Consider the following 13,791-nt stretch of genomic DNA (forward strand, 5'->3'; position numbering starts at 1 on the left):
TGTGATTTTTCTATTGAGTAGGAGTTTTGGATAGAAACCAGTTCCTTGTGCATTTGCTGATCCAAATTCCCATAAAAGCAATGAGGTGCAACAAAACTGTCACACTGCGAAAACTGACACCTTTACCTCACGTCCAGTTTTAAAGACCAGTCAATACGAAAGTTTATGCCTGAGACAATGACAGTTGAGTGTGTTCTCCACTAATGTGAGTTTAGCAACAGGATCAAGCTTACTTAAATGCCAGTGTTTACTGACATTTTATCAACTTTTACTTTGAACGCAGCACCCTGTAAATTCCATTTCAGTTGACAGTTTTATGGCCTTAATGCCTAAAATGTAATGCTCGCCTCGGATAAAAATGACATGCGCTCACAGGTATGTGATTTGATCATATCTGCTTACAGCACATGAACTGTACAGCAACCAGCACAGACAGGGGCGATGGTTTTAGTGGGTAGAGGCAGCACATTGCCCTGTCAACAAATCATATTTCCCATGAGCTCGTAAAAGACCCTCATTAGTTCTGTGTGTGTGTCTGTGTGTGTGCGTGCTTAATAAGCCTTAACAGTGTCTGATTGGGCTTATGAGCTACAATATTACTCAAACCATTATTACATATAAATCACTATGATAAAGTTACAAACAACTCCATCACAGATAAAGCAGCCATGTGTGCCTTTACCACAGCCTTCTCTGAGAACGATCATTATTAAACTTAAAAAAGCTTGATCAGTGAATGTAATATGCACCCCTGTGGAGCCCTAGCAATACAAAGCAATATAAAAACACAACACACTCACTCATTTCCTTGTACATAACTATGCAGACTTTTCATGTTGTTGCCGGGCAGGCCAGAATTTATACTGATGCTTTGGTCCTTGGCCATAACTGGAGTCATTTGAGTTAAGTGCCTTTCCCTGAGGGAATGGTGGTGTTATTGAGGGGCCATTAGCATGTCATGCACACATGCACACAGAAACTTTCACTTTCTCCCTCTCGTATACACCAACGCATACACAAAAAAAAAAATAATGCACGAGTGCACTCTACAAAAGCTGCAAGAGTTGTTACCTCCCCTTCTTGCAGAGCAGTGAAGTAACACTAACTCCTTGGTACAAAACACTTCTTGGATGTCTTAGCATGGTCCCTCGCTCTGATTAGAACCCACCAGAGAAGTCTTTTGATTTTGCTTTCTAAAGCCTTGTGTCCTCTCTGATGTGTGTTTCTGTGTAAGTAAGAGTCTGTTCGTCCCTTTGTCCATCTGTCCGTCCATACCATGGTCTGATAGAGCCAGAGGACAAAAGGAATTGGAGTTAGGACGACAGTGATTGAGTCCACCTTCTGATTTCTGATTATATGATGCTGCAGAGGAAGAGTATTTCTGTACTAAAGGGTTCTCTGTGTTCCCTATAAAGAGAGGGCACTACATGTTCTCAAAAATGAAAGTTTGAAGTCTGCAAGGCCTCTTAATGGTTATTATGTATGGCTATTTGTAGTGTATAGTATTTCCACCAGTCTTGTTTTACGAAATATTCAGTGACGTATGATAACATCAGCCATGTTGTCAGTTTGTGGATATCTTTATATTGCTCTGTGAAAACCCCTGTAGATCTGGTACATGAGTACAGTGGAGCTCTGTCAGGGCCATGTAAAGCCCTAATGACAGACTTTAAATGAGTCACACATTATCTCAGGCCTTGTTGAACAGATGTACAGTCATCAAAACAGTGTTGGTGTCTCTTAAATTTGAGGCAGTTCTGAGTGTTTCAAGTGTGTGCCATCTGCATGTGTGCACTAGGGGGTTGCATGACTTCAGATTTTTTAAAGTCAACTCTAATGTGATGAAAATCGAGTCGACGTCGACTAGTCGCTGATGACGTCATTCATATTTTTTCGTCATAAAAAAACTCACAGGAGGAGGGGGGAATGGTCGAATATCTTTGACGATGAAATTCACCAGCAAATTGGTGATTTGCTGCCGTCTTTTCTCAGTTACAGCAGGGCGTTTGGTGACGTCACTAATTGACTGCTGCTGCTGTGATGATTTCGGCCGTTCCTCAGCTGCTGTTAGCAGGTGCCTTTTCAGAAGGGTGCGCGTAGCACTTGTACTTTTGTTGTACTTGAAGACAGATTTGCATATTTTGCAAGTGACTGCACTCGTGTTCTCATCTTTGCTGAAATATTTCCACACACTTGATTGTTTGCCGCTGCTAGTACCAACCTCCTCACCTGCCGCTCTCTCTGAGGCGTCCATGTTGTGTACTACCAAAATCACGTGATCAGCGACTAGTCCACGTAAAGCTCAAACGTCATTGTGGAGCAGTAAAGTCAACTATTCTGTGCAACCCCTAGTGTGCACATATTGCTCGTACTTGTATTTGTACCATCCATATTCATTCGCACATTAACAGACAGACTGTTGTCCCCAGAGCATGATTTTTTTTTTTTATAAGCCCCCCACCATGAAACATGCTGCACTTCCACCCAGGCAATCTGAATTATTTAAAAAGTCAATCACCAGGCCATATGCTGCGAATCCCCTTGTAAATTTGTGCTCTTCATCGTGGTGGCAAAGAAGGCAATTCTGCCTGCTGACACTAATGTCTCTGTTATTATGAATCTACTCTTTGAAACTTTTGGTTCCCTTCATCCTTCAGTCACTAGTTTGACTTAATTTGTAGCTGCTGATTTGATAGACACAGTAATAAAAAAAAAACAACAACAAAAAAACAGTACACACAATATGGCTGACTATGCCCAATTGCTATAAAAGTGTAATGTTGCAGAGTGATGAGAATAGGCATTACCTCATACTACTGCCAATGTTTTTTGCCACTGGCTGTATTGACGAACAAACCTCTTTTGATAGGAAATGTCTACAATGCAGGATTGCAATATTACTGTAAAGCCAAGGGATCACATCGAAAAAAGCTTACACAGTATAATGAACTGAGCTGCAATACGCCAGTTCCTTTTTACAGTATACACTTTTTACATTGTGAAGGTACCAACATTTATATGCCTGGCTGTGTTCGCTTAAAATGCATAAGGTCATGATGCCTTCCTCTTTCTTTTTCAAGGACAATGATGTACGAATCATCATCGGGCAGTTCGATGAGAATCTTGCTTCCAAAGTCTTCTGCTGTGTAAGTCTTCACTCTATACTCATTTGAACAGAAATCTTTGCACATTAATTTCTCCTGTGCTGTTTTTTTACAGTTGATAACATTTTTGTTTTGAGATATAATTAGTGTGTTGTTGTTTAAGGGAATGCTTTGGAAACTGTAAACTAGACTGTTTGTGTGGCACATGATGGCATTTGCTTCCAAAGCTGATGGAAAGTAATCTTGCCCAGGATTTAGACAAGTTGAATTTCTAACTTAACTGGATTGGATTGACATAAATTTAACTTTATATGGTTTGGTTTACTCTTTTCATAATTACACACATGCTGTAAACCACGAAATCTCAATAAACATTTAATAAATAAATAGTCATGGTCATCAGAATAGACCTTACTGTCTCTCCCTGCTATCACATTGCTTCAACTTTATTTTCTTCTGACTCTCTTAGGCCTACAACCTGAACATGTTTGGCAGTAAATACCAGTGGATTATCCCCGGCTGGTACCAGGGCAACTGGTGGGAACAAGCAAACACCACCAACTGCACCACCAAGAAACTTCTTACGGCTATGGAGGGATACATCAGTGTGGACTTTGAGCCGCTCAGTGCTCGGCAGATCAAGGGCATCTCTGGCAGGGTGAGTCACACACACAGATGTGTTCCTGCTGTTAACAAGAAATTAAAGTTCCGACATGAAACATGGAGTCAACATGTGATTGAAACAAGACTAGGTCAAAACCTAGTCTATGGCTGTGCTGCTTATGGTGTATTGATGTTGACTGATTTTTATAACCACAACATTGTGGCTGATTTAGTTATACTTCCATACTTACATACCTTTAGTGATAATTGTAATGAAACGAGTATATTTTCCAAAATGGAGCTGATGCACAGTGAATACTTCACTTGCCTGCAATTCCAGGGCAGCTGGGAAACCACAACAACTTGGTAGCCTGCTTGTAAAAGGAAGTGTCGCCCAAAGACTCTGGTTGGGACCTGTACATAACCCAGACAGAGGATGTGTAAGAAATGTTTTGTGAAAATGTCTTTTAAATTTACAAGAATGTCCACACCCTGCTTCTACCTCTGAGTCCAACTCAGAGCAATGGTGAGCAATGGTTGAAATATGGTCGGTCAGTGAATCAGTCAGTGAAACTGAGAAGGTAACCCAACACGGGAGCCACATTTATTCCATTAAGGTGAATAACTTAAATCAAATATTACATCTCTAATATGTCATTCAACACTAGGGAGTCATATTGGAAGAATTTATGATGTACAATTACATTTTTCTCTTCCTCATCACACAAAGTTTTTCTCTCCTTTTAATTTGTATGGTTGTTTCTCCTGAAGTGTATCTGTGATTGTGTCTGAGGGCATCTGTTGGAAAGTACTCCTGTAATTTTTTTTGCACAGACAGTAGAGAACTGCATGCATGTTTGTAAACCACAGATCTCAACCAAAATCAATTACAGTACAGGGTTTGTTTTCACACTGCACTGCTGGCAAAGGTGTACTGATCCCAAAAGAGACTTGTTTCCAGTAACTTTCTGTCTTAAATTGTGTGGAAAGTAAGAGTCCATTCTCCTTGGGCCAAGTTACACTTATAATACTGTATCTGAAATAATATAACATAAGTGTATTTGTGAAGATGAACATTATGTATTAAACGGTTCTCAGACCTCATTACCTTGACTTGATTTCCCCCGTATTACCCCTCTTTCAGACCCCGAAGGAGTATGAGAGGGAATACAGCCGAGAGCTTCAGCAGAAAGGTGTGGAGGCCAGTAAGTTCCATGGCTTTGCATACGATGGGATTTGGGTCATTGCAAAAACCTTGACCCGAGTGATGGAACTGCTCCGACTGAAACAACGGCAGAACACCTACCAAAACTTCACTGTGGATGACCGCGAAGTGGGAAAAATGGTGCTAGACGTCATGAATGAGACCAACTTCTATGGTGTTACAGTAAGTTATGGAACAGATTGGCTAATTTATATATTACAGATATAAATATATATTGGTTGGTTGATTTAGTTTGGTTTTCTCCTTACTGTCACCAAGCTTCACAAGAGGAACAAGTCATTTGTGGGTCACAATTCCAAAAATAATAATTATGGTGATGTCTGTACTCTTGTTGTGTACAATAAACAGTGATGGCCAAGAAGCCTTCACTAACTTGTCGAAAAGTAATGGTTTTATGTCCCGCTGTAGATAGCCGCAGATAAAAGCTTTATGAATCAGGATTTGTCCAACAGTCCAGCTGTCTCTGTTTCACTCTCATGAATGCTGTATCTTAGTAATGATTTGAGGGAATTTCTTCCAGTTTTGTGTAGGCATTTATTTAGACTTTAAGAAATTGATTACCTTGTCAAAGGTCAAGGGGCAATGTCACAGCGTCCACAAAAAACATTATTTTCACATTGGTAATGGAATATCTCCTCAGGGGAACGCTTACTTATCCCTAAACTGATTAGATTTAGTGGTCAAAGGTCAAGATCTCTGTGAATGCACGTGTTACACGTAATGAAAAAAACCACTAAGTAATTACAAAATTGTAATTATGCACAAGTGCTCAATGTTTCAATGACTGTAGATAAACACAGATGCAACCTATAACAAGTGTGATTACCAATTTTAATGTTTTTTAAGTATGACTGTTAAAAATATGAACCAAAACATTACAGTCTGACATGTTGGGAGTTAAAGGGACTTTCTCTACACTGCAGCCAACTCACTTCAGTGCTTTCTAGATTTATTGTGTTGGCTATGCCAGCTAGAAGTTCAGATTGTGTGTGGGTGGATGGGTGTTCTCACTCTCACTTCATATTGACCTATTAGACTAGAAGATGTCTCTTGTTCCCCAGTAAATGCCATTTCATTATTAGACTATGTCCTGCTGCTCCCAGGCTCCACTGCCAATAAGCATGCAGGTCCCTAGAGTAAAATGTAGCATCACTAATATCGTATTCTTAACTCTATGTACTAGTAAATGACCTAACCAATGGCAGTAATGATAAAAAGACAGTTAAAAATACACATATATATATATATATATGTATATATATATATATTGCTAAGAGAAATTCACCAATTCTGGTGGACTGAGGAAATCAGTAAAAATGGAACACAAGAAAGAGACAATAAGATAGAGTTAAAGATTTTCTTCCAGTAGAAATGTCAGCAGAATGAGAAAGAAAGAGAGGGAGAGAAAATACCCCTGGAGAAAATTGACACAGGCTACTGGCGTGTATTATTGTCCGGCCCTTTGGGGACTAATGTCCCTGGTGGTATACTGTATGTGTGCTGCGGTGCTATATGAAATCCTTTGGGTCCTCAATCCTCATCCCTCTCCTCTCAGCACAGAACCACTCTGCTGATCAGGAGCAGGCTGACATTGAACCTTTCCACAGCGATTCGGCAAGGCAGTGCAGCGAATATTGATGACTATTCATTCAGTTTTTACTCTCGGCACACGAAAGATGATGAAATCTACTAGGTTGTTGGATTAGTCTACCAATGTTATTCTCCCCTTTCACTTCTGTATTGATTCATATTGATCCCACATATGTAGCCATCAGTCACTGAAGGACTTATTTCTTAGAAGGCTGCCCTCTGTAGAGAGGAAATGTTTGATAAAAGCAAGTCATTAGATTGTGTTGTATTCCATCTAAGTAGGCTGCTTTTGAGGGGTTTTGTAGTGTTGACGTGGCAATATGATTGTTTACTTTTACAGAGGAACATTAAATTGTAAAACAGTATGTAAATGATATTGGGAATGGGACACGTGGGGCTGAATCTTTTAGAATAGCTGCAGTAAATCTGCTATAATCTGCTAATCAGTTGCATACCAAACAACGTTTAACCGGCTAAATATTTTGATAGTGATGTTTTTTCTTTGACAACCAGAATCCTCCAAAGAATAATAATAATAGTAAAGAAATCCTCACAGAATATTATGCATTTCATAATCAAATATGTAGTTTGAAGATGATGCCATTGCAATATGATTAAATGGATCTTTGACGTCTGTGGACCATTATAGCAGTTCTTTTAAGGGATTACATGAAATGAGATCAAACATGCTCCTTTATGTTGCACACACATAGCACATAGAAACTTCCACCCACACATGACAGCAAGACACGAAGGCACTTTTCCATCCATGCTGCATACATCCTTTATGCCATTTCTGAATAAATATTTCTAAGGCAGCTACACTGCCTGGCCAAAAAAAGGTCATAAACTAATATTTTGTTGGACCGCCTTTAGCTTTGATTACGGCACACATTCGCTGTGGCATTGTTTCGATAAGCTTCTGCACTGTCACAAGATTTATTTCCATCCAGTGTTGCATTAATTTTTCACCAAGATCTTGCATTGATGATGGTAGAGTCTGATCGCTGCGCAAAGCCTTCTCCAGCACATCCCAAAGATTCTCAATGGGGTTAAGGGCTGGACTCTGTGGTGGCCAATCCATGTGTGAAAATGATGTCTCATGCTCCCTGAACCAGTCTTTCACAATTTGAGCCCGATGAATCCTGGCATTGTCATCTTGGAATATGCCCGTGCCATCAGGGAAGAAAAAATCCATTGATGGAATAACCTGGTCATTCAGTATATTCAGGTAGTCAGCTGACCTCATTCTTTGAGCACATACTGTTGCTGAACCGAGACCTGACCAACTGCAGCGACCCCAGATCATAACACTGCCCCCACAGTGCACAGCAGGCACTAGGCATGATGGGCACATCACTTCATCTGCCTCTCTTCTTACCCTGATGTGTCCATCACGCTGGAACAGGATAAATATGGACTCATCGGACCACATGACTTTCTTCCATTGCTCCAGAGTCCAATCTTTATGCTCACTAGCAAATTGAAGCCTTTTTTTTCTGGTCAGCCTCACTGATTAGTGGTTTCCTTAAAGCTATACAGCTGTTCAGTCCCAATCCCTTGAGTTCCAATTTTAGTAGTTTCTGCAATCTCCTTAGATGTTTTCTCTGCTTAATGCATGCCAATGATTTGACCCTTCTCAAACAGTCTAACATCTTTTCCACGACCACTGGATGTGTCTTTCGACATGGTTGTTTAGGAAATGAGAAGCAACTCATTGCACCAGTCGGGGCTAAATAACTTGTTGCCAGCTGAAAGATAATCGCCCATGCAGTAATTATCCAATAGGAGGCTCGTACCTATTTGCTTAGTGAAATCCAGGTGGCGACTTTTTTTTGGCCAGGCAGTGTATTTTGGAGTTTTCCTCATTTGCTTGTACGTTCCAATAACTGTTTAACCTTGATTTAAATGCTTTTGTGCTCATGTGCCTGATCATATGGGATCAAGCCCTGACTTTAGATTTGTCTTTCTGGATGTTACAATGCTTTGCTCTTTGGTTTGCTGTGCATATATGAATGTGTTGTGGTACCACGCCAGAGTCATTCTGTGTCAGTCTCAGTCCTGCTGCTGAATCAGTGGCTGAGGCCGATGTAGCAGCAGGAGAGTGATTATTGCGGGCTCCCCAGTATTGATCTAGCTGCTGTCAGAACCACAGACAAGCCTGACATTAGCTGGGAGTGATCTTCCAAGTTACGCAGCAGTGATGTGGACTCACTGCTGCAACCAGAGGATGTGCAATCTGGAATTCATCAGGGAGGGTTGGGCGGGAAGAGACACAACGGGTCATGATTGGGGACTGGCAAGTGTGAGTCTCAGTTTATTTCACTGTTGTTGCATCTGGTGGGTGGTCATTTTGATATCTGTGTCTCACTGAGTGATAGTCACTAGGACCGCCTTAGGCTTAACAGTCACCTCCAATAGAGAGGCAAGACAGAAGGGGAGAGTTTTGTGCATCTGTTTTCTCAGTTAATGCGTGTGTGTATTTGTGTGCATCAGTTACAGTCACAGGAAATGTGTTGCTACCTGAAACCCAGAGGATGTCACACCTGCAGCCCAAAGAACATATGACCCCAGCACTCCAGTCACTGACAGAATTCTCATCCCATATTTGCCCCTCACCCCCCTCATGCCAATCTCACCTCAGAGAGATGCCTTTACACAACAAATGCTCCACCAGCCACCACTGGGACATAAGTCTGAACTCCTTTGAAGGCAAGACAAAGGACGCTTGCATGAGTCAATACACTCTGGTGAGGGTGCCCAAGCTGTAAGAGCACAATACCTTGTGGAAACAGGCTTTAGAGTTACTCATTTGAATTTTGGTCAAAGGAGGTAATTTTAATCTTCGAAGCACAGACGTTTATTTCCAAATAAGAATGTCGGAGTTGGTGCCTCAGCATATGTTTGATCTACTTTGCATATTCTACAAACTGTGTTTACACTTGAGAGAACAAATTGGGGGCGGATAAAATAACCACACATCATTTCAATAAGGTTTGTCATAGCTCCACTTTTGCTTATGTGACAGCTAATTATAATGGCAATACTAATGCACAGTGAGATCATGATGGTACAGTTACTCTGGAAAAGTGGATACACACGTATACACTCATTGCAAGCAGTTCAAGTCATGTTCCCTGTTTTCAATTCATGTAGTCTGACTCCGTTTGCACTCAATCATTATCTGAATGTGTTACCTGATTAGCTGAACTGAGGTGAACTGCATTATCCTACTTAGACATAAGGCATAATATATTGTAGAGAGGCAGCACGGTGGCATCGTGGTTAGCGCTGTCGCCCCACAATAAGAAGGTCACGGGTTTGGTTCCCGGCCTGGGTCCTTTCTGTGTGGAGTTTGCATGTTCTCTCCATGTCTGCTTGGGTTTCCTCCGGGTACTCCGGTTTCCTCCCACCGTCCACAGACATGCATAGGTTGTATAGATTAACTGGAGACGTTAAATTGACCGTAGGTGTGAATGTGAGCGCGAGTGGTTGTTTGTCTCCGTTTGTCTTTGTGTGTTGGCCCTGCGATGGACTGGTGACCTGTCCAGGGTGTACCCCACCCCTTGCTCAATGTGACCTGGGATTGGCTCCAGCAGCCCCACGGCCCGGAAACAAAGATTTGAAGAGGAATGAATGAATGAATATTGTACAGAATATTGAGCAATGGGTGACTAAACTGGTTGTTTAGTCTTGACACCGAGGTGTGCAATAGGTACCAGAGGACTTGTTTTACATCACATGGGTAATGTGGAAACTTTTGAGACTCTGTATCCCAGGAATATGTCATCAGCAACATATACATGCACATATTATAACAGTGTTTTAAGTGCATTCACATAGCCCATAGACATACATGCATGTGCACACTTAAACAAACATCAAAGATGCCACACAAAGAGCGGGATTCAAACGGAGGGGTGGGATCCTGCTCCACGACTTCAAAGCGTACCATCTTTTTGAGGCAAAATTGGCTCTCCAGCTTCCTTCCCTGTATTTCCCCCAGTTCCTTTTCAATCAGCCAATGCAAATGTTCTCTCTCTCTCTCGCTCTCTCTCCCTCCCCTTCTCTCTCTCTCTTTCTCTCCTTCTTTTGACCGACACATACAAATGGATATGGATTGATTGATTGATCTGCTCTCACCTTTTGTTAACTGTTAGCCAGCCAGGAATATGTAAACCCAGTTAAATATGTAATTAAGGATCTCTGTATGCAGATGGCGAATTAATTGAACAGTCTTGGTTGATGAAAAGGGAGAGAGTGATAAAAATACAGAAAGAAGGGAAAATAGAACAAGAGACAGACTACATGGGAGAAGATAAAGCGGCAGAAGCAAAAACCGATTTAAATGAGGCTTTCGTTATTGCCACAGTTAAATTGCTTTTGTCTACCTAGTCTGCATTACCATATGCTCCTTCCTTATCTTGTTCGGATGGAGTTACATCAGGGATTATTTTATATTTTTTCCTTGTTTTACCGATGTTTGACCAATAACCACACTCTTCTGAAAAGAAATCAACATCCAGAAATGAAATGTAGAATAGAAACTTAGACATATTCACTGACCATGACACATTGTTTTTTTTATCCAAATACAGTCTCACTTAAAGATTAACCTTTTAAGTGCGGTCCCAGATTGGCACCAATGATGAGTAAGCCAAAGGAGATCAGACTACTTTTCTGGCCTGATGTTGCTCTAAGGATATTAGCAAATGAAATGGCTGAACAATAATTTTGTTTACCTCTGTGAACAAATCAATTTTGGCTACTTCTAATCAAATTAGATGCAGCGTGCTGTCTCTAGCCTTTGCCTCCAGTAACAGAGAAGCATTGTGCATACGTTTTGTTGGAGTAAGCACCTCATCTTTTCATCATTCTCTTCTTTTTTTTCTATATAATTTCACTTCACTTCTAATGCTGCATCTTTCTTACAAGACTGTGATGTTTTATTATATATATTCGCAAAGTCATATTTAAGCTGGACCCTTTTTGTTCCTTCTTTTCAGGGTCAAGTAATGTTTCGGAATGGAGAGAGGATGGGCACTATAAAATTCAACCAGTTTCAAGGTAAATTTGGCATTACTGCGAATGTACACCTTTTAACAACTAGTATGTATTTTCTTTTCAACTTTCAGTGTTTCTTTACTCACCTCAACCTTTGATCAACCTATTTTGAAAAAAAAGCTGTTTTTTTTTTTTGGTGGTTGTTCTTGTTTTTTTTATGCTTTCTTAACTCTCTCATACCGAGCTCCAGGCAAACACCCAATGACTCTACTGAGCAACAGTTTTTTAATTCCATCTACTTGATGTGTTCAATAAACCAACAGTTGTTTCGGAAATATTTCAGGATTACCTTAGCCCTTTGGAAACTACAATTTTCTCAAGTCAGAAGTCTGCCATGGTTGATATACTGGTACCTATAATTGATCCAAGAGGGCTTAAGAAAAGCTTTTTAGCAACATTATAATCTCAGAATAGGGATGTGGAAAGATTTCACACTTTCAAAGTCAGATGCTGTGTACACACATTTATCTCATTAGTTGTTTTTCTGGAGAGGATTCCCGTGATTGCATAATAGGAACACAAATCCTTTGGTCTGTTGTCTGTTTTTCCTTGCTATTTTTTTTGGTTCGTAGACAGACACTACTCTCTATGGGCTGCATGCTCAATCCATGTTTGTATGAGTGCAGTGAATCTAAAACTCTGAACTGCCTGGTCCATGGCATTGGTAACAGTGTGATTAAAAGATGCATCTGCATGTATAGATAATGAAGGTTTGCACATAGAAATATGCCTCAGCCCTCCCTCCAAATAGCATCATGCTCAGCTTATCTTTGAGCCAGCAGGGCCTGCTAACGGGCAGAATAACATCTTCATGGAGGGGATTCCCAGCTCCAAGGCTCCCTAGACTGTATGTAGTGCACTGCATGAGGCTGTTCAGCCCCGTCTGCCTAACCATCTTATCTTTGCCACTGCAGAGGGGCTTGATTCCTCCGGCTGCTTACATCACACTCTGTCTGAGTGTGTGTGTGTGTGTTTTCTGTCTGGGAGCATAAGAGAGATGGAAGGCAGTATGTGTGTGCTCATTTACATGCTGGTGTGTGTCTGCCTGTAACTGACCAAACATGCATGGACTTTCAATAACAATATAATGATAATAATGTTATAGCCTAATCTCGGTGGGTTGGTAAAAAGATGCATAGAATTCAGAAGAATATATCGCTTTATGCCTATTCATACCGAATTAGCACGGTTAATTAATGTGTAGTAGAAAGGTAAGTGACATATTTGTAGTGACTGCATAATGAAAAGAGTGGATTGGGTGGTGATTGAGACAAATGCTCTGTCCCATCTCCGTATGTAATCATTGAGTATATACTTAGAATGAAAGTTAATGGAATGACGCCAAGAAAAAGCTAAAAGATTTTACGAAGACTAAACTTTAATCTTAACTAATCCACGTTAGTTATTAATTTTTTGTTGCCTGTTTGTATGTTGTTGTTTTTCTTTTTGTTTGTTTATTGTTTATTGTTATTGTGTTGCACTAATCCAGGTCAACAGGTCACTCAAAAACTGAACCTTTTCAGCATACGTCTTAACTGTCCTTTTTTCATCGCATGCACCAAAAAGTCCTTTAGAGTTAGTGTATGGTAAAGCACAGGTATACACAGCTACACAGAGACTGATCTAAGAACTGTTAAAACCCAAAAGACAAGCATAAAGTCAAGTATAATAACTCCCATCTTTACATGTATTGCAGGCCATGTGCACCAATCAAACCGAACAGTAGGAGCAATTTATTGGGACAGAGTGCCGTCACAAAAACTACCTTTGACTGGTGGTTAGAGAGAAAAGTGAAGCATCCCTGGCAACGTTCTGGCTGAGTGGTTAGTGCACATGCCATGCAATCTCTGTGTCCTGGGCTCAGCCAGGTCCTTCCCTTCTCTGTCTCCCTGTTATCTGTTGGCCTTTCTGCCAATTACTGTCTTAAAGGCATAAAAAGCCTGGAAAATACTTTAAAAACGAGCATAGCATAGCTGATAGAGAGGCAGAGGTTCTCCAGATATGGTTGACATGTTAAAATTGGAGGTTGTGGAGCAACCAGTTTGAAAGAGGGTCAGGCAGTTTTGGATAAGCACCTCAAGACTATATTACATTGACTGAGATGCTGAGAGATGTTGAGAAAAATTACACGGATCCCTCAGCCTGAATCATAGCCACGGGCCTCTAATATATTTTTCTTTGTGTGCTGTTACTCTTTCCATATTT

General features: G+C 40.7%; 1 protein-coding gene across 1 annotated transcript in view; it reads left to right on the forward strand.

Moving 5' to 3' along the window:
* Positions 1–13,791, forward strand: part of gabbr2 (gamma-aminobutyric acid (GABA) B receptor, 2) — a 143,765-nt gene that overhangs the window by 81,942 nt on the left and 48,032 nt on the right. Inside the window, exons 5-8 of the mRNA XM_029514678.1 lie at positions 3,081–3,146; positions 3,574–3,762; positions 4,852–5,094; positions 11,529–11,589. Coding sequence (XP_029370538.1) covers positions 3,081–3,146; positions 3,574–3,762; positions 4,852–5,094; positions 11,529–11,589 — 559 coding nt within the window. The remainder of the gene's footprint in view (positions 1–3,080; positions 3,147–3,573; positions 3,763–4,851; positions 5,095–11,528; positions 11,590–13,791) is intronic.

This window comes from Echeneis naucrates, chromosome 11, assembly GCF_900963305.1.
Source record: "Echeneis naucrates chromosome 11, fEcheNa1.1, whole genome shotgun sequence".
NCBI lineage: Eukaryota > Metazoa > Chordata > Actinopteri > Carangiformes > Echeneidae > Echeneis > Echeneis naucrates.